Below are 25,543 nucleotides of genomic sequence, written 5' to 3' on the forward strand. Positions count from 1 at the left end.
AAATGTCGTGTTATTTCATTCAATTTGGATGAAAAATAACTTCCTAACTCCCATGCCATCTAATCCATTTTCTCTGCTACCCAGCTGCACAGAAATAGAAAGACATCTTTTGCAATCTTTTGGTTTAATTGTGAAGTCTCTCTACCTTATCGCATGCTGCTGTTGTACAACTATATGTTATTAATGACATAAATAAATAAATAAAGACCAATAAGAACTTGCGGGTTCCAGAAAATAAATCAAGAACAGCCATTGATGATGATGTACAAATGTGTTCAGGGCAGATATTCAATTTTGGTACTTATGCCCGTTCCTAATTGATTAAACTGACTGGTTAGCATTGTGGTGTTATTTTCAGATGCAAGGTGGTTTGGTAAGGCCCCTAGTTTGGTAAAACTGTTGGTATTTGGGAGGTTTTTAAGACTGTTTGTCCTGCTTAACTCTTGTTTTTAAATCTTTGAAGTTTTCTAAATGATCTGCTTAAAATTGTATTAGGTTTACCAGAGCCAAACAAAGATGGTATATTCCAAGGACTGAGAATGGACCAAGGTTTCTACACATCTAAAGACTTTCTACCACTGGTAGCAATGGCAAGTAAACCAGGTGTGTGTATATATAATATATAATTTTAAACAGGTTCAATAGATTGTTAGCAATATCGTTAGTAGTTAGTGGAGTTCCACAGTACACAGACACTTGTACAGTGGTAAATCCAATAAAGGGGCATGTGTAAATGCAGAAGGATGTATGGTCTAGATTGTTGTGTCGCAACCCTCTTAGGGATGATAAAAGACAATCAGGGAGGCTGCAAGTCATTGAACATTTGATATTCAATTCTGCAACAAAGAAAATGAAATAAAGTTAGAGCATGAATAAGAGAGAGATATAAATTACTATAAATAATTATATACTAAATTATAAATATTAACACCAAATTATATTTGGATAATGACATAGGCTTATCATGATTATCACTGATACATTTTATGCACTTTTCTAGTAAATGTAAGGTGGTCATGAAAACTTTTGAGGTTAAATAAGGGGTTGCCAGCTTGAAAACTTGAGAAACATTAGTCTATATAGATTATGGGTTGTGTTATGCCTTTTTAAACGTTAGGAATTGTCCTCTTTAAAAATAAAATCACACACTGCTTGACTGGGTGTGTCAGTATATGACCGTGTGTTAGTCAAATGATTATTTCTATATTCTTATATACAGTACAATCTGTATACAATAGTTACGCCATTATCACCTACAGAATGGATCAGTTCAATGTGCTCTACATTGAACTGCACCTGAAGACCGTTCATGGTCTTGAATGTGGTTGCCTGCTTACTTAACACAGTTCCCCACAAACAACATCTTGCACAAATCATCTGTTGCAGGGACTTTATTTTCTGCTTATAAAAGTGAAATTTTATGTTAACCCTTTTTAGTACAAAGTGGAAGTGTTGCAGAAAGGAAGATTTATCCCTTCTCTATTCCATCCCTCATCTGCTATGTTAAATAGGTTACTTTTGTCCATTTTCTTAAATTTATAATATAAATAAATAAATTTAGAAAATAAATTTAGAAACAAAAATGGGGGGAGGAGGAAATCGTTGAGAGGGACTTGGCTAAAAATAAGTGTGATGGAGAACTATAAAGCTATAAAACATTTCATGATTTAATAAAAATAAAACCATATAAAAATAAAAACCACTACCTTGAAACAGTTATAAAATACACAGATTTATATTCTAAAATACAATATAGAATTTGTATCCTTAAAGTTACTCACATACATACGTGTTTGCAAGATTGGGATCCATGTTCATTAAAAATGCCATCTTTCATTGAGATTGTATTTACTAGAAGATAAAATGAATTTTATTTCATTTATTCTAAAAAGATTAAGTATAAATTTTGAGGAAACAGACCAGTGTCTCAGATCACTGTAAAATACTGTCATCAATACTCTCCAGGTATTTGGTATCCTACATTAATAAATATATCTGTTTTACATACAGTACATTGCTTTTTCTGGTGCCTGTCCAAGGCTCTAAGCGCTTCATGCTATTTAAAACTAAAACTTCATGCTATTTAGAATTTGAAAATAATATTTGGTCACCGAACACAATTTTTTTTCTTATTTCCAAGATGACAATTCTCCAATGATTAGACTCCCCCACAATATATATATTTTCTCCCCATTTGCAGCACTTCCCCTAAACTCTCTTTCAATTTTCAGGTCCATTGCTTATGAATTTATATTCTCTCAAATTGGTTCCATGAAATAGGCCTCCACATTAAAATAAATGTTTGTGAAATATAAATATCTACACATGCCCCCTATTTAAACTCCCAATCCTGCAAAGATTTATACATGTGAGTATCCCCATTAACATTTAGGCCCCAATCCTACAAGTCATTACATGTGGGCAGATCCCTGCACTCATGTGGAGTCATTTGCAGGATTGGGGCCTTATCTGAGAGAGAAACCAAGATCTGAATGACATTGTGACTAAACTTTTGTTCATTTGAAGTGGTATTTCTAGGCATGTTGGAATGGTGTCATAGGCATGCATTGCACTGTCTTCTCCCATATTGTGCTTGTTCTTTGATAAAATAAAGGAGTTCATTTTCCATTGCTGTCAATCTACCACCTTTCATCAGACTGAATTCACTTTGGAGATAAATTATTCTAGACAGAAATAGATATAGTAAAGTAATCAAAGCCCCAAGCCAAAGCCACATGGAAAAATGACCGAGTCTTGCAGTATGTGGTACCGTTTCCAAGTGGAGAGGGTTTTGTGGATCAGGATATCTTTGTTTTTCTTTTGTGAATTTAAATTTAAAGAATTATTTTCTTGAAAGAAATTGATATTTGTGCTTCTGCACCCTTGCTGTGAAAATTCACAACTGGTATAGCACGAAGTTCAGACTTACAGAGCACTGATTATATGGTCAACACAAACTCTTCTGAATGAAACTATCACCAACTCATTGAGATTATAGCTTTATATTATTTATGCTATAATTTTAAAAATTACTGTAATTTGTCTAATCAGCAGTTAGTTACATTTAAACTGATGCTAAAGTGCAATCCAATATATGGAGCACATGCATTTTAGTTTTACTTAAGAATCTCTTATAAGTGAATTATCAAATAGAGCACCTTGGATAATGAATTCTTAGAAAGTCCTAATTCTCTCTGTTTCTTTTTGCAAATAAAGTCTGTAGAAAACCAATATAGATTAAGCACTTAGTTCAGAACAAGATCCCCTAGAAATTATTGTAAGAATAATAATCTTACCTCATTGTGTTCAGCTGCCATAGGGAATGGCTTATGAGAACCATGCCATAATCAGGATATATTCAGAGTCTTTTATAAAAGTTACTTAATTCTGATGGCTAAGAGACCAATATTATTAAATTATCAGATGGAGCAATAAACAAATCAAAAGCTGTTAGAAAAATACAGAGTGCCACTTTTTATAAACTATAAAGATGGTTTTTACTTAGGAGAATAATGAATCTGATGAAATTAGTCAAAAGTTTAATTTTTGAGTGATGACCTCAAATTGATTGAATCCAGTATGACAGATCCTACATTCTTAAAAATGTATTGTAGTTTATAACCCTCCATGATGGGCAGGCATTGCTGCTAAGGGTACTGACTATGAAATTACATATATGAGCATATCTTAAAAGTGGGAATAAAACTGTCTTTCAATGAAGCAGAATAATTTGATAGTGACACTCCATGCTCGGAAACTGCAAGATGCAATTTTACACTGCTTTGAGTACAAGTATCTTTTGAGTTGTCATGCAGAAATTGTTCTCTTCTTGAAAATGGGGTTTTCTTTTCATCATTCAGGAATGTGTGCCTGTCACTCTCCATTGCCATTGATACAGGGAACTGTAATTGTACTTGGAGCAGGAGACACTGCTTTTGATTGTGCGACATCTGCTTTACGCTGTGGAGCTCGCCGTGTATTTGTGGTCTTCAGAAAGGGATTCACTAATATCAGGGCTGTCCCCGAGGAGGTAAAACTGAACAATCAGAATGTTTTTGTAGTCGTAACAAGACTGATTTTATGAGCTGGAACGATGATTATCGTTGTTATTTATACAGGGCCCAACTTGTGCAAAGTACTTAAAACACTGTAACATAAGGTTTAATTCATCAAAATGAAATTGAAATTTGTAAATGTTTATTCTAATTCTGAGGCTCATTTTATGTTGTGTCTGTGTCAAATTATGCCCTCAGTTATGCTTGTGCAATTCTCCATGAAGTCAATGAAAGTTGCTCTTGCGTATCTGAGGGCAAATTTTGGTCCTTTGTTTATAAACTATAAAATATTTAGAAATGCTTAAACACACATATGCACCTGAGATATCAAATGATGAGGTGTACCTGAATCATTGTGGGCCATTCTAGTGTTACTGGTGACTTTTCAGGAATCTGATTTCCCAAAAAAGTTGCACTTCTGGGACATACTTAATGAATCACAGTGATCCAGACAACTGCTAGGAACTTATAAAGACATGTAAAAAGGTTCTTTGTGTGTTGAATGCCTATCAAAGGCTGGTGAGCGATGGCATTCAGCATATATTTCTGTACTTAACTTGATTTTGATAAACATTTTTTATTAAGAAACCTTTTTCATTTGTCTTCAATTATTAGATTTTGGTGGTCTTATTTGGTTATAATTTATGTGGCACATACTTTGGATTGTTGCATAATTTATACTAATGAGACACGTAATGTACCTCAGTCATGGAATTTATATGAAAATGGTCCTGTCTTTTCAAGAGAAAGTGTACATCTTTGGAGACCTAATAGTTACACATAGGGGATGACGGTACACAATAAGCAATGTAATATCTCAATGTGCATAATTTAATTCTGTTTTCCTTGCCGTAAAGCAAACACTCAAGTTGGGGTGGGGGATTCTTTAAATAAATAAATTAAATAAAGCTTATTGAGATAAAATGTAATTCATGTACTGATCTGTTTTTCAGTTCATCAGTATTCAGACTCCCATGATCTCTTTGTGAGTGTATGTGCAAATCTTTGTATTTTTTAAAGTTGTCATTCATAAAGTCTGTAATTATACCTATTAACTAAATCACACTACAGATTAGAAATTAATAAAGTAAAAATTGCCCCTAATCAAGCATAGCCATTATTGAGGTTTCAAACACGGCCAGATGCTGAAATGCTGTAGAATATCACAGATATGAAAGAGATTATTTGTCATATAATCACGTAGGGCCAAATCCTGACTGGAGAATTTCAAGTATAGTGTCTATATTTAAGAAAGGCGGGGGAGGGGAAAGTGATGCAGGAAACTACAGGCTCATTAATGGACCTCAATTGTATGCAAGGTCTTTAGAACAAATTTTGAAAGAGGTAGTAATTAAAGACAAAGGTAAATGGTAATTGGTATAAAATAAAACAAGATTTGACAAAGGTAGATCGTGCCAGACCAGCCTAATCAGTTTTCTAGACATAGCAAATGCAGTAGTTCTAAACTACCTGGATTTCAATAAAGCATTTGATATAGTTCCACATGGGAAATTATTAGTTAAATTAGAGAAGTTGGTGATTAATATGAGAATCCAGAGATGATAGGTAAGGAACTGATTAAAGGGGAGACTACTGCTGGTAAACCTGAAAGGTGAATTATCAGGCTGGAGGGAGGTTACAGCCGAGTTCCTTAGGGATCAGTCTTGGGGCGAATCTTATTTAATATTTTTGTTTATGACCTTGGTACAAAAAGTGGGAGTGTGCTAATACAATTCGCTGATGACACAAAGCACTGGAACAGCATACAAGCAGATTTGGATGACCTTGAAAATTGGAATAATAGAAAGGGGATGAAGTTTAATTGTGCAAAGTTCAAGGTCATACACTTAGCAAAAATTCCAGTTGCTAATATCTATAAGCGGGGGACAGATTATTTTTTCAGAGGAAAATTTAGTTTGTTTTTGATAAAACCCTACCCCCACCCCCAATTTATAACCACTTGTACCTTGCATTCAGTGCAGGCCTACCCCCCATCTAGGCTGCAGTCAGTTCTGAGTCTGTGCTCACCTAGACCTGTCCTTAAAAGACCAGCATACCTTGTTATGTAGGGTAATTCCATTGACATCAAAGGGACCACACCAGTCTAAATGCAGAGTAACAGAGGAGAAAATATGAAAAATTAATACTCTTCGCCATTGGTGGATATGCTGATCCATTCAATATCATTGGAGACTTCGGAGTAAGTATCAAGAATAGACCGTAGCCCTACACGGCAATATATTTTGCTAGATATGGAATATATGCAAACTTCATAAATCAAAATCTTTCTATGAAGACATCATAATCTTTGTATGACTTTTCTTTTTCCACAGATGGAACTTGCAAAAGAAGAAAAGTGTGAATTTCTTCCTTTCCTCTCACCTCAGAAGGTTGTTGTGAAAGGTGGACGAATCATTGCTATGGAATTTGTTCGAACTGAGCAAGTTGAAGCTGGACACTGGATTGAAGATGAGGATCAGATTGTCCGTTTGAAGACAGATGTGGTGATCAGTGCCTTTGGTTCAGTTTTAGGTAACCCTAAAGGTAATGCTCAGCTGTAATATGCTATATAACAGCCTGTTATTACTTTAGTACTATTACTATTTACAGTTTGGGAACTTTGGCTTTCCTCTCCTAAATTTTGTCCTCAACTACAACTGGATAAATGGGTTGTGGGAAGGTGGAATTGGGCTCTTAAGTCTAAATGTTCAAAACTGAGAAGTAATTTGGGCTGGATGCCTCTGTTTTTGTTTGCACAACTTGCGACATTTTAAAGAGTTTTTAGAAAGTGTTGAGCACCTGCCTTGTGATCTGTCTCTTTTATGGTATTTCAAGTTGAGTACTCAAAATAACTAATCACTTGAAGACACCTTTGCGTGTAAGTTATGGAGTGCTGTGTTAGAATGTGTGAGAATATTATTGTGCAACATAGTCCGTAAATTATAACAGAGTAAAAGAGATCAATCCAAAATCCAGTCTTTGGTAATTCTAAGGCACCACTCAGTGTGGTATCTAACCAAGAGATATTTGCAGATCATCAACCTTTCCAAGTTAATTTTGGAAAAGTGATCCTTTAGTGAATGACATTACAGCATTCCATTTTAAGGCTTAATCTTAAATGGTTCTTAGCCATTGCAACTCCCCCTATTTTCCTCCCAACATCTTACAGATTTAGGTACTTATTCCATATAAGTAACTTCCTTATTAAATTAATTCAGTCTGCAAGAGAAAATTTAAAATACACTAGGTGCCATAATTGCAAATTCAAGAGGTTGTCTGAAAATCAAGCTGCGTTCTGAATGCTTCATATATCACTTAAAAAGAAGGAATGTGGAAGCAGAACATAAATGGGCAATTCTGTTCTTAATGCAAGAAGAAATTAATACAGCTTGCCTATCCACAGCTATATAGGCTCTATAGTCTTCATCTTGACATTAGCAAACTAAGCAGATATAACTACAGGTGGGTCTGACCCAAAACTCAAGATCCAAACACCCCTCACAAATGAGATGTAGATGCAAATGTTACAATGCATACCCGTCTATAACTGAAAGACATTTGCAGTAGTATGGTGCTATTTTCTCTTTTTCTGACTGTAATCATTCCTTAAAAAGAACTAGGGGCTGCTGTGATGGGATGGATAGATGGATGGATGCCCTCTGTATTGCTCAGGACTGGACAGGGATCCCAGCTGTCTCACACATGCACTCCTTAAGGACTGGAGGCTGAAAAATCAGGAGCTGAAAACTGATGGAAGAAGCTTGGCTTCTCTTTGAACAGATTGAAAGATTCTAAGCTCCTTAAAAGCATCATACATCAAAAGCATATTAAATACCAAAGCCAGCTGACTCAGTAGAAGAGAGATGGACCACAACTAATTGAGCCTAAACTGGGGGGTATTCATAAACGTGATCTAGATGGTGGGAGTCCCAGAGATGGACCTGTATACCTCCTCCATGTATAGTAATACCAGGAAATTACTCAATGTCATGTCATCCTGAAATTTTGGGCATGGATGCTCTGATACAGAAACGGACCAGACTCATACTATGTACTCCTTCCCATTTGCTACTTTAAAGTGCTTCAGAGGATAAGGCCAAAAAAAGTTTTGGAAATCCTTGTAGCATCACACTGGCCACAGAGACTTTGGTTCTCTTAGACAGTGCAAAATACAGCTCAAAACCTCATAACATGGCAAAGACTTCTGTACCTTCTTAATCACAGACAAGTTGTAAATCCAAAACCATCCAAGCTGAGTCTAGCAATATATCTTGTTGCCTTGCAGCTTCATATAAGGACAAAACGTTAGGTAATGGAGAGGAGCTATAAGAACATTTTAAGAATTCCAGAATGTTGCTGACAGATGTCAGTAGAGCTGTCCTGTAACACAAATCAGATATCCAATACTTCCCATTCAATAATATTGATACTAAGGAACAATGTTTACAATTTTTAATCCAACGTATTATCACAGGGGGATTTTAGATTCTCTACTACAATAAAAGAAAGGGAGCAAAGCCATTCCTTTGAGGTATCTGTAAATTTAATTTACAGGTGTTCAATTATTGGGTACGTAACCAATGATTTTTGATAATTTAATTCAAGATGTGCTGTTATCTACAAGGTAATTGCATCCGTCGTACTCACAGTGATACTCATTCTGTGCAACCTTATGTAGTGCAGTTATCTAATGGTCAAAGGAGTAAATAAGAAGCACGTGGGACTCTGATGACTTTTTGTGAGTGGGGACTACCCTTCCACTTGGTGATATGTTGTCATATAAAGAATTTAATATGTGTATTGCTTATGGTCTAGTGATCAATCTCACCAAGGAAGTACAAAGAAAAGCTAGGGTTTGAATTTTTAATGGAGTCATGAGCCACTGTCTTGATGGAATTGACTTTAATTAGAGAATATTTTCAAAAAGCCATTTCAAAACCCTCATCAATTCTTGCTATTTAGAAGGTCTTTGGGAAGGTTTTCTCAAATCTTTTGGGGTAAATAAAACACATTGCCTGTGTCAGTGGCAAATTGTGTTGGTTCTTGGGTGCCAGGCTAAAAGGTTACTCTACTTGTGTATAGGTATTCCCACACTCAATCTTGCTTCAGCTTTAACTTGATGGGCTGATGGGGCCTAATGTGACAGTTTGTCATTTTGGCTGACACTGAGGTTTTGAACAAGGGACATCCAAACCTAAAAGCATGAGCTGCTACAGCTTGAACCTAAGCTCTATAGCTGATGACTATAACAAATCATATCCTTTGTGGATTTGCCCAGAGGGGGACCGATAACACATGCTTACCAGTGAATTACACTACCACTAACTATAACCCTTTCAAAAGATGGGGAACCTAATGCCCATTTGCCTGTTAAATTACCCATTTGAGTTCTGTGTAGCAACATGCTGTAGTCTGATAGGAACAAAATCATAATTCAGGTAGATTGCAGAATGAGTCCTTTTCCTTTGGATGGGCAACATACCTCAGTTTCACATGATATGTCTGTGGATACTGCTCCTGGTATATAAGCTGAGTGCAGAAATTTCTCTCACATACTGGAAAAGTTAAAAATAAATAAACTATGAAAATAAATTACTATCTTTTGTGGATACGTCATTTTCAATTCTTTACACCTCTTCGTTAACCAGCAGTCTTGAAGCAATTCAAATATACTCATGCTCATTGAGAACTTAAATCCTTGGCACATCAGAAGTTTAAAAATAAATGAAAACAGGATTTAAGCCCTGATTCAGAAAGTCATTCTCTCAAGACAGGACTGAAGCACATGCTTAAAGTTTAGCTCACTGGGACTTAAGCATATGGTTATCTGCTGCCCTGAATAGGAATGGAACTTAGGATGGAAAGGCTCTGTCAGTCCATTATTGTCATCATGATGTTTCTCGCTCTTGCAGATGAACTAGTAATTTTACAGCTCAGTTTCCTCATGCTCATAGGGAGGTATTTGCTGTTTGAAGTTTTCTTAAAATACAATGCTATTACATTTTCAAGCATTCTGGTTTTTACTTTATTTGCCCTTTGGGCTCAGAGAAATATATTTTTAATTTTTTCACAAAACCTTAGGAGAACTGCAGTCCATCCTATGCTTGGGAAGCTGGCTGAGAGAGCTGGACAGTTGCCATATAGAACTGTGTTAAAAACCTAAGCACCACTGGTGAAAAGCAGTTAAAAATCAGGTTGTTGTTTATACTAGATTCTTGAAGCGGAGAAATACTGGTCTGTGATGTTTTCTTGCTTGTTTGTTTTGGTGAAAGGAAGTTTTTGTGCAGGCACAGTCTGCATTTCCACTGAGCAGCACATTGGGGCCAGGAAACAAGTTTATGATTGGGCCTGAATAAAATAAACAGCCTCAGGGGAGCTTTGCACTTTCACTGACTCTCCCTGCTTTCCTGTTTTGCCATTTTGGAGCCTAAAATGTGTGAGTGAGTTACAGGAGTATCCTCTGGAACCATTCCAAATTGCAGTTTACCCAATAAATAAGAACATAATTCCTTGTATTAAAATGTATCTCTTAATGGTGCTGCATATAATTCCCTGTATGCTACTAAATAGAAGACCAGTTGATTTTAAGGCCCAGGCCTTACACAACAATTGTTTTCTTGAAAGAGAAGGGACAGCACCAGTTTGCTGCTTCAGATTTCCCCCTATTTAGTGGGGTGGGGGGAGGACAGGATGGTTTTTCCATGAAAAAATTATGAAGAGAAAATAGAACTTTTGCCACATATGTAGTCCAGAGCTAATACAGGAGATGCCATTGACAATGCTAGTTTCATTCAAAATTCTGTTTAGCAGGCAGGAGTAGAAAGGAGCTACTCCCACAATTTCTTGGTAAGAAATGTATGTTCTTTATCTTCTTTAACAAATTAAAAGAAATACTACAAAGGTCCAAACATAAATGCAGAAAAGTAAGTATTCTAGTATATACACAGCTGTGATAAATGAAGGAGGGGGGTAGCTTCCTTTTATGGACACCCACCCAGCCAGCCAGTTAACTATAAAATCCCTCTTAGTAGCTGTTCTCTACTTGCTTTGCCTATAAAGGGTTAAAAAGTCTGACTGCATGCATAGGTAAAAGGAATTAAGTGGGCACCTGGACAAAAGAGCGATGGGAAGGCTAGAACTTTTTAAAATTGAAAACTTTTATCTGTTTGTGGTTGTTCTCCCAGAGAGCAGGGACAGGGCTGGGACTATGCTGTAAGAAGCTTTAAGCCAGGTATGAAAAACCATCAAATCATACCTAGAAACTACTTATTTGAAAACGCCCAGATAAGTAAGTAGATCAGAGAATGTCTAGGAAGACGCGATTAGGGTTTCTCTCTTTTTTTTCTTTATGGCTTGTGGACTCCTCTGTGCTAACCCCAGGTGCTTTTGTTTTGCTTGTAACCTTTAAGATGGACCACAAGAAAGCAATTTTGATGCTTAATTTTGTAATAGGCTTTTTGCTAGATTAAAAAAAAAAGTTCCAGATGTATTTCCTTTCTTTTTGTTTTTAATAAAAGTTACCTTTTTTAAGAACAGGTTTGGAGTTTTGTGCATATGTTGTTTAATTAGCTGGTGGCAACAGCTGATTTCCTTTGTTTTCTTTCTCAGCTCTTCCCCAGAGGTGGGGGTGAAAGGGCTTGAGGGTACCCCACAGTGAGGTATTCCCAAGTGGCCTTCCTGGGTCAAAAGGGGTTTTTTGCAATTGGGTGGTAGCAGCATCTACCCATCCAAGGTCAGAGAGAAGCTGTAACCTTGGGAGTTTAATACAAGCCTGGAGTGGCTAGTATTAATTTTTAGAATCCTTGCGGGCCTCCACCTTCTGCACTCGAAGTGCTAGAGTGGGGAATCAGCCTTGAAAACAGCAAAAAATAAAAATATAAATCCTTTGTTATAATTAGCTATTAGCTATCAAAATCTTGTGTAGCATATTTGCTGGAATTGTATACCTTGGCACAATGATGCAAATTAGCAGATAATCATAACTTTCAGTTGTCTTGCTTTTACTTTTTATTTTTGTGTAGTCATCATGTTTCAGAACTTCAGTAGACAAAGCGTGTTTACCTAAGCACAGGGAGCCAAAATAACCCCTGGCATCACTCCACTGACTTCAGTGGTATAAATTTGTTCCAAATGTATGAAGTGGATTTGTATTTGCCCTACAGGCACATTGCTTTTCATTCCAGTGAAACAATGATGGGGGACAGCATGATAATATGGAGAATTTTCATGCAGATTTTGCCTCCTGTTTCTTTGGGATTGTTTAAAAGAGGGTAGGACAGATAGCAGTTACTAAACTATTTTGAGTCTAGCATAGGGTGACCAGATGTCCCGATTTTATAGCCTTTTTTTTATATAGGCTCCTATTACCCTCCACCCTCATCCTGATTTTTCACATTTGCTGTCTGGTCACCCCAGGCCAGCATAGCATTACTAAAGGTTGCCATAGACAATGCCTATAAAGCACAACATGTTCTATAATTGTTTTTTCTTTCCCTGATAACTGACCAAGAACAGGTTTTTCTCCCTTATGAATAACTATTCTGAGCTTTTACTTATTATATGCCAGCTTTCACTAGTAGTTGGTATCACATATGTTCTTACTCTGGGACAGTATTATAAACCTTAAGTTTGACATCGGTCTCTAAGATTGCACATGTTATGTTCTTCATTTATATAGAATATAGGCCGCATATGGAAAATATTTCCCTCTTTTTTGTTTTTTTCTTGTTTTAAATATGCAAAAGTATCCAATTTTGTGTTTCATTTTTTCCTAAACAAACATAAATTCCATAAACTTTATTGGCAGGATCTAGGATCTGCACCTGATTTTGTTTTGGGGTTTTTTTTGGTTTTATAAAGTGGTAACTTGCATGAGTGGGGATGTAGCATACAAATTATTTTTAAAAGGGAAAAGAAATAGTTTCATCTTCAATTCCATGCCATTTTAAAAGGGTACATTAAGCAATCAGGGTGACAGAGAGAACAGTATGTGATATAACAGCAATATTAGATAGAACATTTGCAAAATACAGTTTACATATTGGTTTGTGAGATCTTCATATTTACAGTTTTACAATTTCTAAATGATTGTTATTGCGAGGCCTTTGTCCAGGTTCCTAACTGATGTTTTCTAGACAGGCAGTCGTATATTTCAGAGGCAGAAAAGTTGCCAACTTTCGGAGTGTATTTTTTAAAAATAATTTAGTGCTTAGGAAAGATGACAGTGCTTAGGAAAGATGACAGATTTGCAGTCTTGGAGAGTAAAGTCTTCTATCTACAGAAATGTACACTGTGGGCAGAGTAATATCACAATTTACAAAGGGTTCAAATACTAGTCCCATTTAAATTGATAGGAGTTCGGCTATTGATATTGTTTGTGTAATGACAAGTTGTACACCCTTTCACCTGCAGAACATCTGCACTGGTAGAGGGACAATAGCAGAATTGCTGCCATTAATTTTACAGCCAGGCTTCCATAGGAGCTTTGCTGGTGGGGCTGCTTAGAGAACAAATAGGCACATTTCCCAGCATGTGTGGACCTAGCCTCACCTGCCTTGCCTGCTTTGGGAAGCTGATGCAGGTCAGGGCAGCCCAGAATTGGCCAGGGATGGTCGGTGGAATGTGCTTGTACCATTGCTTCTGCAGCTTACAATGTGGATTGTATTGGCAGTGAATCAGACTTTTTACATGTAAGGTAGCTATATTTTTACACATATGATTAAGTGAGTTACTGTATTTTCAGATTGTACTAAAGTACTTGATGCCCTTTCACAGTAAAGAAGTCTGTAAAATGGATATCAAAAATAACATTAATGAGTGTCTAAAGCCAAAATTACAGGAATTATGGAAATGGTTAAACATAAAAACCATTAAACTGTTTACTGAAGCTTCACAGATATACTGCAGCTAATGAGTATTTCTGCTATTTAAATAAGCTCAAATTGAACACACATTACATGGCAACATAATTAGTCATGGCAGTCAAATACACACAGACTCACTTTTAAAGCTTTATTTGAGGAATCTTTTCCATTCAATTTGTTTTGTTAATTAAAATATTTTTTCAGTAATCTTTTTTAATAATATTGTTTTTGCAAGTGGTATAGTTTGCTGCTGCCTTTCCATTTGTGTTTATTTGCACTATGAATACAACAAATGTGGACTACACATTAGATGCTTTCCCTTTGTGGTGTTTGTGATAGTGTCACTTGATGACAATAGAATAATTCAGTTGTATGCTGTCTTTCATCCAGAAGGATCCCTTTCAATTATATACATATATTTGATCAGAATTTTCAGAAGAATGAAACACAGACACAGGGATGGATTTTAAAGTGAAAGGCCACAACTTCTTAAATTTTAATGGGAGAGGGTAAACCACAAACAAAAACCGAAACATTTTATTTGGGTCCAGTTCAGTGTTAAAGCGCCCCTATGGCAAATAGCCTGTATTGGGTCATTCAGCCTGCCTCCAAGTATTCAGCCTGCTTCTGAATCCTCTCACCCTCCCTCTCTGGGGGGAGGGGGGTAATGAGGGTCCTCATGAAGGGCACCTCAGTCTGTGAAGACTTAAGTTCTTTGTGATGATTTGGGGATCACACAGATCAGGGTGTTCTGTCACCCCCTGCCCTGTAACCTTGGGATGCCTTAATATTGTGCTGCTATGGCTCAGATCCCTGACACCCAGTAGCCTGCCCACAATCACAAAGACTTACTGGCTTCCACCAGCCTAATTACTCCTTGCAGGGTGACACCAACAGCCTTTCCAGTCCCAAGTTTCCCCAAATATGTCCTCCTTGAGTTCTCAAGTACTAGACTTTTCCCCTCTGGTTCATCGCCCTCCAAAATGTGAAACCATTCCCCTAAATACCAGCTTACTTTGGTGCACACCCTCCACACAGTTTGCACTAGAGACCTGCTTGGGATAAAAATGAACAAAAGGTTCATTTAATAGAAAAACCCACAGATTCAAAGATGAAAAAGTAAGAGAGAGCCAACAGATACAAGTTACACAGAAAACAAACGTAAAGATGCAACCTCGGGCTTTATGCTTCTATATTAGATAAAACTCCTTGTCTAATAACAAGTTACCTAAGTATACCCACTAACTGTAGGTGGGATCCAACATTTCACAGCCAGATTCCCACTTGGCTGCTGGCCGGGGTGAAAGTAACTTAAAGGACTTACTGGTGCGCTGGAGTCCTGAATGAGGGTGTGGCCTCAACCGGAAGAGGTGGGGCCTTTAAATCACCCCCAGAGCTCCCAGCTGCAGAGGTGGCTGGGAGCCCCAGGGCTCAGGGGTGTGATTTAAAGGGCCCGGGGCTCCAGCCATCACCACGGCAGCGGAGCTCCGGGCCCTTTAAATCGCTGCCCGAGCCTGGCTGCCGGAGCCCCGGAGTAGCGGTGGCAGGGCTCTGGCGGCACTTTAAAGAGCCCGGGGCTCCTGCCGCTGCGGGGGAGCCCCGCCCTTTAAAGCGCCATCCAAGCCCAACTGCCTGAGCCCTGGGGTAGTGGCGGCAGGGCTCGGACAGTGATTTAAAGGGCCCAGGGCTCCCCGCAGTGACTGGGAGGCGATTTAAAGGGCTCGGGAGGTGATTTAAAGGACCTGGGGCTCCGGCCACTGAAGGGCCGGACGGGACCGGCTTACTTTCACCTCTGGCTGCTGGTCCTCAGTTTCTGAATGGTTTCCACTTCAAATCTCATCCATTTTGAAAGGCTTAGCAGGTTTTTTTCTTCAGTAAAAAGAGGAACAGATGATAATTAGATGTTGGGATTCAAAAGGTTACAGCTTTTTAACCATTAAAACACAAATTATCAATATCACACGTCAAAATATACAAAGATTTAGGACAGGGAAAGAACATTGATAACATCCAGATGAACCCAATGAGCGGAATTTAGGTTGGCAGGATAGAATTACTTAAAATAAGCACACAGGCCCTTATATGCTGAGATGGGCTGGCTTCAGGCAATAACTTATGTACTGTAAGGCCAGAAGGGAACATCATGATCATCTAGTCTGACCTCCTGCACATTGCAGGCCCCTGAACCTCACCCACTCACTCCTGTACTAGGCCCATAATCTTTGGCTGACTTACTGAAGTCCTCAAATCTTGATTTAAGACTTCAAGTTGCAGAAAATCCACCATATACTCTAGCTCAAACTGGCAATTGACCTGTGACCCACACAGCAGAGGAGGGTGAAACCCCCAAGGATCTCATAGAATCATAGAATCTCAGGGCTGGAAAGGACCTCAGGAGGTCATCTAGTCCAACCCCCTGCTCAAAGCAGGACCAATCCCCAATTTTTGCCCCAGATCCCTAAATAGCCTCTTCAAGGATTGAACTCACAACCCTGGGTTTAGCAGGCCAATGCTCAAACCACTGAGCTATCCCTTTCTGCCAATCTGACCGGGGGTAGGGAGGGAATTCCTTCCCAACCCTAAATATGGCAAGCAGTTAGACCCTGAGCATGTGGGTGAAACCTATCAGCCAACCCCTGGGAAAGAATTCTCTGTAGTGACTCAGAGCCTGCCCCATCTAGTGTCACATCTCTGAGTGTTGGAGATAGTTGCAAATAAGAGTCGCAGCCGGGACATATGTCATTGTAGGCAACCTCATCATATCCCTATGCCCATAAATTTATCAAACTCAGTCTTGAAACAAGTTAGAATTTTCCCCTCACTACTCCTCTTGGAAAGCTGTTCCAGAACTTCATTCCTCTGGTAGTTAGAAATGTCTAATTTCAAGCCTAAACTTGTTGATGGCCAGTTTATGTTCATTTGTTCTTGGGCCAGCAATGACTATTAATTTAAGGTTTCAGAGTAACAGCCGTGTTAGTCTGTATTCGCAAAAAGAAAAGGAGTACTTGTAGCACCTTAGAGACTAACCAATTTATTTGAGCATGAGCTTTCGTGAGCTACAGCTCACTTCATCAGATGTATACCGTGGAAACTGCAGCAGACTTTATATACACACAGAGATCATGAAACAATACCTCCTCCCACCCCACTGTCCTGCTGGTAATAGCTTATCTAAAGTGATCATCAGGTGGGCCATTTCCAGCACAAATCCAGGTTTTCTCACCCTCCACCCCCCCACACAAATTCACTCTCCTGCTGGTGCTAGCCCATCCAAAGTGACAACTCTTTACATAATCAAGTCGGGCTATTTCCTGCATAAATCCAGGTTTTCTCACATCCCCCCCACCCCCATACACACACAAACTCACTCTCCTGCTGGTAATAGCTCATCTAAACTGACCACTCTCCAAGTTTAAATCCAAGTTAAACCAGAACATCTGGGGGGGGGTAGGAAAAAACAAGAGGAAACAGGCTACCTTGCATAATGACTTAGCCACTCCCAGTCTCTATTTAAGCCTAAATTAATAGTATCCAATTTGCAAATGAATTCCAATTCAGCAGTTTCTCGCTGGAGTCTGGATTTGAAGTTTTTTTGTTTTAAGATAGCGACCTTCATGTCTGTGATTGCGTGACCAGAGAGATTGAAGTGTTCTCCGACTGGTTTATGAATGTTATAATTCTTGACATCTGATTTGTGTCCATTTATTCTTTTACGTAGAGACTGTCCAGTTTGACCAATGTACATGGCAGAGGGGCATTGCTGGCACATGATGGCATATATCACATTGGTGGATGTGCAGGTGAACGAGCCTCTGATAGTGTGGCTGATGTTATTAGGCCCTGTGATGGTGTCCCCTGAATAGATATGTGGGCACAATTGGCAACGGGCTTTGTTGCAAGGATAAGTTCCTGGGTTAGTGGTTCTGTTGTGTGGTATGTGGTTGTTGGTGAGTATTTGCTTCAGGTTGCGGGGCTGTCTGTAGGCAAGGACTGGGCTGTCTCCCAAGACTTGTGAGAGTGTTGGGTCATCCTTTAGGATAGGTTGTAGATCCTTAATAATGCGTTGGAGGGGTTTTAGTTGGGGGCTGAAGGTGACCGCTAGTGGCGTTCTGTTATTTTCTTTGTTAGGCCTGTCCTGTAGTAGGTAACTTCTGGGAACTCTTTAAATAATTCTTCTCCATCCCTGGTGTTTACCCCTCTGATGTATTTATAGAGAGCAATAATATCTCCCTTCAGCCTTTGTTTTGTTATGCTAAACAAGCCAAGCTCCTAAAGTTTCCCCTCTTAAGGTAGGTTCTCCATTCCTCTTATAATTCTACTAGCCCTTCTCTGCACCTGTTCCAGTTTGAATTCATCTTTCTTAAACATGGGAGATGTTATGGGGTGGACAAGGTCCGGAGGCCCCCTGATGAATGCCTCGCAGCCCTGTCTCACCTTGCTCCAGAAAAGAGCAGAGGAGAAGTCCTCCAGGTGGCCTAGAGTGGCTGCATGGGAAGCAGCTAATCAGAGGGGCTGCTGGAACAACCAGTTGGGCCAGGAGAGCCATATAAAAAAGGAGCAGCAGAGACAGTCATTTGTTGCTTGGAGCTGGAAGAGGGAGGACCGGGTGCCTGGATGGCTGGAAAAGCAACAGTGTGGACAAGACTGAGCCCGGGGAGGGCTGCTGAAGATGGGGGGAGATAAGAAGGAGCTCCTGGCTGGCTGAAGGAACTTAGCAATGTAAAAGCCCAGAACCTAGCCAGACCAGGCGAGGGTACTGTGATGGGCCCCGCTGATCTAGTTAAAGACTAAGCCCAGGGAGGGCTGCCGAAAAGGACATACCAATTGAAGGTACCGCGATGGATTGTTACAGGAGGGCAGTGTCTCCAGGGAGAAAGCCTTTGCAGGAAGTAAAGACTGTATACCCTGGAAGGGTTTTGTTTGTTTGTTCAACCCACAGACAGTGTGACTCAGGCAGAGGATTGAGTCACTGAAGACCCGCAGAACAAACCATCGGCTGGAGGATGGGGGGGGAGGAGACACTTGTGAGAGGTGAGTGCCACCCAGTTCCAACCCAGAACTAAGAAACAGCAGGCTCACACCCAAACAGAAGGGGGTGCTTGTGAGAAGCAGGTGCAACCCCGTTCCAAACTGAGAGATTGCAAGGATGCAATTGGCCAAAGGGGGGCGCTTGTGAGAGGTGTGTGCCTACCCTGTTACAGGAGACCAGAACTGCACACAGTATTCTAGATGGGGGTCTCACCAGTACCTTGTACAATAGTAGTAATACTTCTCTCTCTCTCTACTGGAAATACTTTGCCTGATGCATCCTCTGGTTGTCCAAATATTCTCATATGATATGCCAGTGCTCCACCATATAGGCAATACCTCCCAACTTCGTGTCATCCACAAATTTAATCAGCACACTCCCACTTTTTGTGCCAATATCATTAATGAAAATGTTAAATAAGACTGGACTCAAGACTGATCCCTGAGGAGCTCCACTAGTAACCTCTCTCTAGCCTGATAGTTCATCTTTTAGTATGATCCATTGTCTCTTGTATTTTATCCCAATTAACATTTACCAATGTTTTTAATTCCTCACCAGATTAGTAATTTTACTGCCAGTATTGCCTACTTGACGGTTACTGTAATTAGTTTTGGCACTATATTTCCCCTTGTTGTGCATTCTCCTACTCTCTGTTGTTCCTTTTGCCTTTCCTGTATTCTCTTCTATTTGACTTTCCTTCCACTCAATATCGGAATCAGGCATGGAAATTTCATGAGCATCTCCCAACCATCTCCCCCAAATTCCAAGTTTAAAATTCATGTAAGCAGTTGTGCCAACCTCCATTCCAGAAGCCCATTACCCTCCCTACTCAGATGGAGCCCATCCCGTAAAAACAGTCCATTGTCTGTGAATGCCTCCCAGTGGTTGAACATCCCAAAGCCTCCTTATAGCACCATTGCCTCAGCCATCTATTGATCATCATAATCTTGTTTTACCTTCACTCTCCTCCTCTAGAGACATGTAGAATCCCACTGAAGATCACCTGAGCCTCCTTTTTTTTAGGTATATTCCCCGGCCTGACATAGTCTTTCTTGATGTGTCCCAGTGAGACTTTAACAGTATTATTTGTTCCCAAATGAAGGACAATTAGTGGATTCTTTCCTGCTTAGGATTAGGATCTTCTTCAGCCCCAGGTCCACATCCCATATCTTAGCTCCCGGTAGACAACACAGCCTTCCGTTCTCCAGAAAGCTCTGGTCACAGGCCTAATGATCAAATACTTTCCAGAACCATAGTCAGTTTGAGATATTAAATGAAAGCTAATGTATTGCTGCATAAATGTTACTGAAGTATTCCCAGTAATACCACTATAGTTAAGGATCTTTTTGCATTTTCCTTATGAAACTTCCTTTTCAAAGTTGAAGAAAATGCCTCAGTCTGAAGGTTATGTTTGGTGTGATATTGTGATTGTTTAAATATTTTTAAATAAAACCTTCTCAGATATTTTTGTTTTCAGCTACTAGGAGTGTCCAGGCTTTAGTTTAGTTTTGGGTTTTTTTGCCAAATTCAACCACAAATGTATTTTTTGCAATCAGTAAGTCTTTAAACTTTGAATAATAAGCTAGGACACTAATGTTTACAAAGAATACTATGAAAAGCAATTATTTTGCATGTTTAGCAGCTATTTTTCAAAGTGAAATACTGTGTCAAGTTTCAGCACCAGAAGCGGTTACTCTATTTTATTGCTTTATACATAGATAAAGGCCCAAACTGGTACCATTTTCATTTAGTTTTGAGAGTGTGTTACAGTGTGGAATACTGAATCCAAACTGCTGCCTTTGATTTTGGATCTAACTTGGTTGCGAAAAGCACTTTGGATCTGGGTCCTAGGTATTTGAAGAGTGAAAAGAAATATGTGACCGAGTATATTGTGCTTGTATCTTTCTTTCCCAGTATAGTATTTTGACTCTGAATGTACTCCGCTCTCACACAAAGAGATACTCTACACCTGTTTTCCCGTCCAGCAGAAATCCCACCTGCTCCCAATTATCTCCATATCCCCAGAGAGTGTATGCTTCTGGAAGGGGTGGGCATGGTCTGGGGCCTGGAAAGGAAGTTGGGAGGGGATATGAAAGAAGGGCTGTAGGTTTGCTGTGTGCTTGAACGTATATTTGCGCAATACCAGGGGTGAAAGTAAGTTAGAGGACTTACCGGTATGCCGGAGTCCTGAGCAGGGGGTGTGGCCTCAACCGGAAGAGGCGGGGCCTTAAATCCCTGGGCCCTTTAAATCTTGATTTAAAGGGCCCAGGGCTCCAGCTGCAGTAGTGGCGGCTGGGAGCCCCGGGCCCTTTAAATCACCCCTGAGCTACCAGCTGCAGAGGCGGCTGGGAGCCCTGGAGCTCGGGGGTGATTTAAAGGGCCCAGGGCTCCAGCTGCTGCCACTGCCACAGAGCCCTGGCCCTTTAAATCACTGAGGTGCTCTGGGGACTCCCGGCTGCCACCGCTACCCTGGGGCTCAGGGCTCTGGCAGAACTTTATAGGGCCTGGGGTTCCTCTGTGGTAGCAGCTGCCAGAGCCCCGAGCCCTTTAAATCCCCGCCTGAGCCCTGCAGCCCGAGCCCTGGGGTAGCGGCAGCCAGGCTCCATCGGGGATTTAAAGGGCCCCGGAGCTCCAGCCGCTGCTACCGCCCCAGCCCTTTAAATCCCCTCCGGAGCCCTGCCGCCGCTACCCTAGGGCTTCGGCAGCAGGGCTCTGGGGAGGATTTAAAGGGCTGGGGCGGTAGCGGTGGCTGGAGCCCAGGGGCCCTTTAAATGCCGGCCAGAGCCCCACCACTGCTACCCCAGGGCTCGGGCAGCAGGGCTCAGGTAGGGATTTAAAGGGCTCCGGGCTCCGGCAGCCACTACTGCCCTGGCCCTTTAAATCCCCTCCAGAGCCCCGCCGCCGCTACCGCAGGGCTTTAAATTGCCGTTTGGGAAAGTCGGTCCCAGTACAGCGCACCGCCTCTTACTGGTATACCGTACCGGCTTACTTTCACCTCTGGGCAATACTAAGAGTTTGCTCTCATATATTAGTGCTGGTGGCAGACTCCCGTATGTCTGTGTCTTAGCAGTGTTAGAAGATGGCTAACAGTGTGCTTCTACATGTACTTTGGTAATGCCTGTGCTTGGCTTACTGCATGGACCTATGCATGTTTTGGCAATGCAGGCCGTTAATAGCATACAGTATGTGGTCCAACTGCTCCTCTATACTAGGTAGATTCATAATGTTCAGCCTGTGCGGCTGCATGCTGTTTTATTTTACCCCATTATAGTTCTAGGTGAAGGGTAAGAATTTTTTAAGTGAGGAAGGGGATTATGTAAATTGGCAACGTTGCAAATGAGCAGAGAAAAATGTGTATTCCAACATATTGCTAAATCTCTAAATCCAAACCTAAAACTACAGGTGGTTTTGGTTTTGACTTTGCAAAGATAAAACCTGACTGAGGTTTTGCCAACCCAAAATACACACACTTAGGCCCATCTCAAGTAAAAACACAACACATATTTGACATTTTTCTATAAATACTGAGAAATATTCTTGTCATATGCTAGCAGGTTTCTCTTTTACATATATGACAGCACAGCTACATCAGTTTAATTGACCTTGGCAATCTGCATCTGCTAGTGATATGTCCCTGAGGAACACTGCAGTTTTAAACTGCATTTTATTGCAGAAACTTAGGTGTCACAATATAGTTAAAGCTATATAAAAATAACTCATTTTGATACATGGCTTCAAGATTTGCTACAAGTATTTATTCGAAAATATTTTTTCATTATAAATTAAAATGTCTTTCTATTTATAAAGAAGCTAATTTAAAAGTTAAAGTAGGAAAATAATACACAGTTAAAAATTGTTTTGTATTGAGAAAGATGACTTTTAATAGATGGCGGTGGGATGACCTTAAGTTTCGTTATTTGTATTCATGTCCCATTTGTACTGTTCCATGCAGTACAAAAAGTAGTGTGGTGTTCTGTGCATTTCAGCTTCTGTTTTATGTACAATCTGTCCATCTGCTCTGTGTGTGTAACAAATAAGAGAACTAAGGATATCTTTTCTGCAATAATGTTCCATAGGAAAAGAGGAGAAAATAGTTGCTTTGTGTTTTAACAGCATATATTTCTTCCCATGTAATTTACACTTTGCGGGGTCTGATTCACCCTTGCATTACTCCAGATTTCCGTCAGTGTAACTCAACTGAAATTGCGATGGCATAAAACTGGACTAACATCGTGGTGAATCAGGCACTTGAGCTTCCCATTCTGTAGTTAACATTGTAACACTCCTATTTTAATTTTTTTATTTTTCAGTCGTCTCCAGGCATATAATTCATGCACACATGCACGCGCACACACACATACTTTTTCCTGACCTCTTCTCCCAAAGCAGGTGGTCAGTCAATGATACCACGCTGTGGGTGTTTTTTGGAGATTTTTTGTGATAGTATTCCTGCTTTTCCTGCTTTTAGTATTCCTAAAATAAAAAGAAGAGTGGATGGAGATTTATAGGCTGAGAAGGAACGGTAGTCCAGTGTCTAGAGTTCTAGCCAGGATCTTGGGAAACCAGGATTCAGTTTGCTCTTCCACCACGAACTTCCAGTGTGACCTAGGCCACATCTCTTTGTTCCTCATTCCCCATTTGTAAAATGGGTATAATTGCACCTCAAAGGGGCATTGTGAAAATAAATACATTAAAGATTGTGGGAAAAAAAGATTGGGAGGTTTCAGATGACACTTTGATAACGGTGTCTAAAATAGAAAGATTAAACAGAACAGCATGCTAAAAATTCCTAGAGTAATGTGGGAGATCCTGCAGTTTCGAAATCTAGCTTGCTTGGAACTGAAATGAATTTCAAAAAGTTCCCACACAACAAAATTCCCGAAAAAAATTGTTTGGAGTCAATGAAACATTTCATTTTGATTTTGACTTGCTATTTTTAAAATGTTTATATTTATAAAAAATAAAAAAAAATTCAATCCAAAAACTCATTCTGAAATGAAAAAGTGAAACATTTTATTCTGAAAATGTTGAGAGAAGGTTTCTTAACCCTGTTGAATTGCTTTTTTTATTAAAAAAAATTCAGAAGCAAAATTTTGTCAAAATCATCATATTCCCCAGGGAAGTTTCAGTTTAAATTAAACATCTTTTTCAGGTGGAAAAAGGTTTTGTCTCAAAATTTTCTACAATCATTGCCAAATAATTAACTTTCTAAAAATGGCAGACGGTCATGTCTGTTGTGAGGGAAGACTCTCTTGATCATTGCTGTGTATAAATATTGAAGATCTGAAGAAACTGTTACAAGAACAGATGTGGAAAATCATTCTTTCAGTTCTAAACTTCAAAAATGCCATTCATCTGCCTCAACAGGTGGGGGAACATGAGGGGCCTGATGGTGAAAGGGGACAGCCTCAGCAAGAAGGAAGGGAGACACTTGCTGAGGGTTACCAGGTAGCTCCTCCCCACCCCTTGGAGTCTCTGGCATTGATTGGACAGTAGGGGAGAGGGGTGCTGATTCGCCAGCATTCCCTAGCTCCCAGAATTTAACCTGGGGTGAGAGCCCTGTGGATCCTCTTTCAGCTCCATTTCAGCAGCCCCACACTATTCACTCTGAGAATGCATCCTGACAAATGCCGCGATCACCTGTTTGAGGGTCAGGAATGAATTTTTTCTCCTACGGGCCAATTGGCAGAGAACCAGGGTGTTTTTCACCTTCCTTGAAGCACCTTCAAGACCTAGTGGGTTAAGCAGGAATTCACCTAGTACTTAACTGAGGTACTTGGTTGAGTTGTTAATGTTTTGCAACTTGTGGCCAGTTTCCAATGTGGTTAAAAGGATAAAATGAATGGTTCCCAGAAGTAAAATACTGGGATGGTGGTGATGGGCTTTGGGCTTATGAGAGCTTGTGGGCCAAAGTCAGGTCAGACCTTTTGGCCCTCATGGGCTGAAGTCCCCACCCCTCTGTCTCTCTTAAGGAGGGGGGGTGCAGGGGAAGGATGGTAGGACTCAGAGCAAGCTGAGTCCTGGAGGGTAGGCTGAGGAGAGTCTACCCCAAGTTATGGGTTATATGGTAAGAGCCCTGTAACCCCCACACTGGAACCAATTATATGCCTGGTATAGGAAGCTCTGGGTGATGGATGAGTAGGGCCCCTCCCCTGTGTTTGTTTAATAAAAGTTGCAGCCTGCCACTTAAAATCCATCCATATGTCTGTCATCATTTCACTGCTGTGTCTGGATCAAGGGGACATGAGTCAGAGGCTGGGAGGGCAACAACTTTGAAAACTACCAAGTGTATATGTTTGTTGTGCTGGGAAGTAGAAAGGTATTTTGGATACAATGTGGATGAGTGCATAGACAAATGAGGATGGGATGAATGGATGATGCTAGGATAAAAGAAGGTGAGAATGCCCCTTGTTCACCAATGGTGACTAGGGCAGGATTTTCAAAAGTGCAGAACATTAGCCTAACTCTGTGTCCATTGATATGAATGGTAAAACTCCCAGTGATGTAGGTGAGGAAAGCCAGCACTGAGTATGCTTGTAAATCTCAATATAAAGTCTGTGCAGGATTTGTAGTTCGTGCTCAGGAAGTGATCAATA

General features: G+C 40.0%; 1 protein-coding gene across 8 annotated transcripts in view; it reads left to right on the forward strand.

Moving 5' to 3' along the window:
* The window catches only part of DPYD (dihydropyrimidine dehydrogenase), a 656,679-nt gene that overhangs the window by 377,730 nt on the left and 253,406 nt on the right, over positions 1-25,543 (forward strand). For all 8 annotated transcript variants that reach the window (XM_075131606.1, XM_075131602.1, XM_048859648.2 and 5 more), the window contains 3 exons: positions 496-603; positions 3,861-4,030; positions 6,389-6,599. In XM_075131606.1, the coding sequence (XP_074987707.1) occupies positions 496-603; positions 3,861-4,030; positions 6,389-6,599 (489 nt within the window). The remainder of the gene's footprint in view (positions 1-495; positions 604-3,860; positions 4,031-6,388; positions 6,600-25,543) is intronic.

This window comes from Caretta caretta, chromosome 8 (genome assembly GCF_965140235.1).
Source record: "Caretta caretta isolate rCarCar2 chromosome 8, rCarCar1.hap1, whole genome shotgun sequence".
Taxonomy (NCBI): Eukaryota; Metazoa; Chordata; order Testudines; family Cheloniidae; genus Caretta; species Caretta caretta.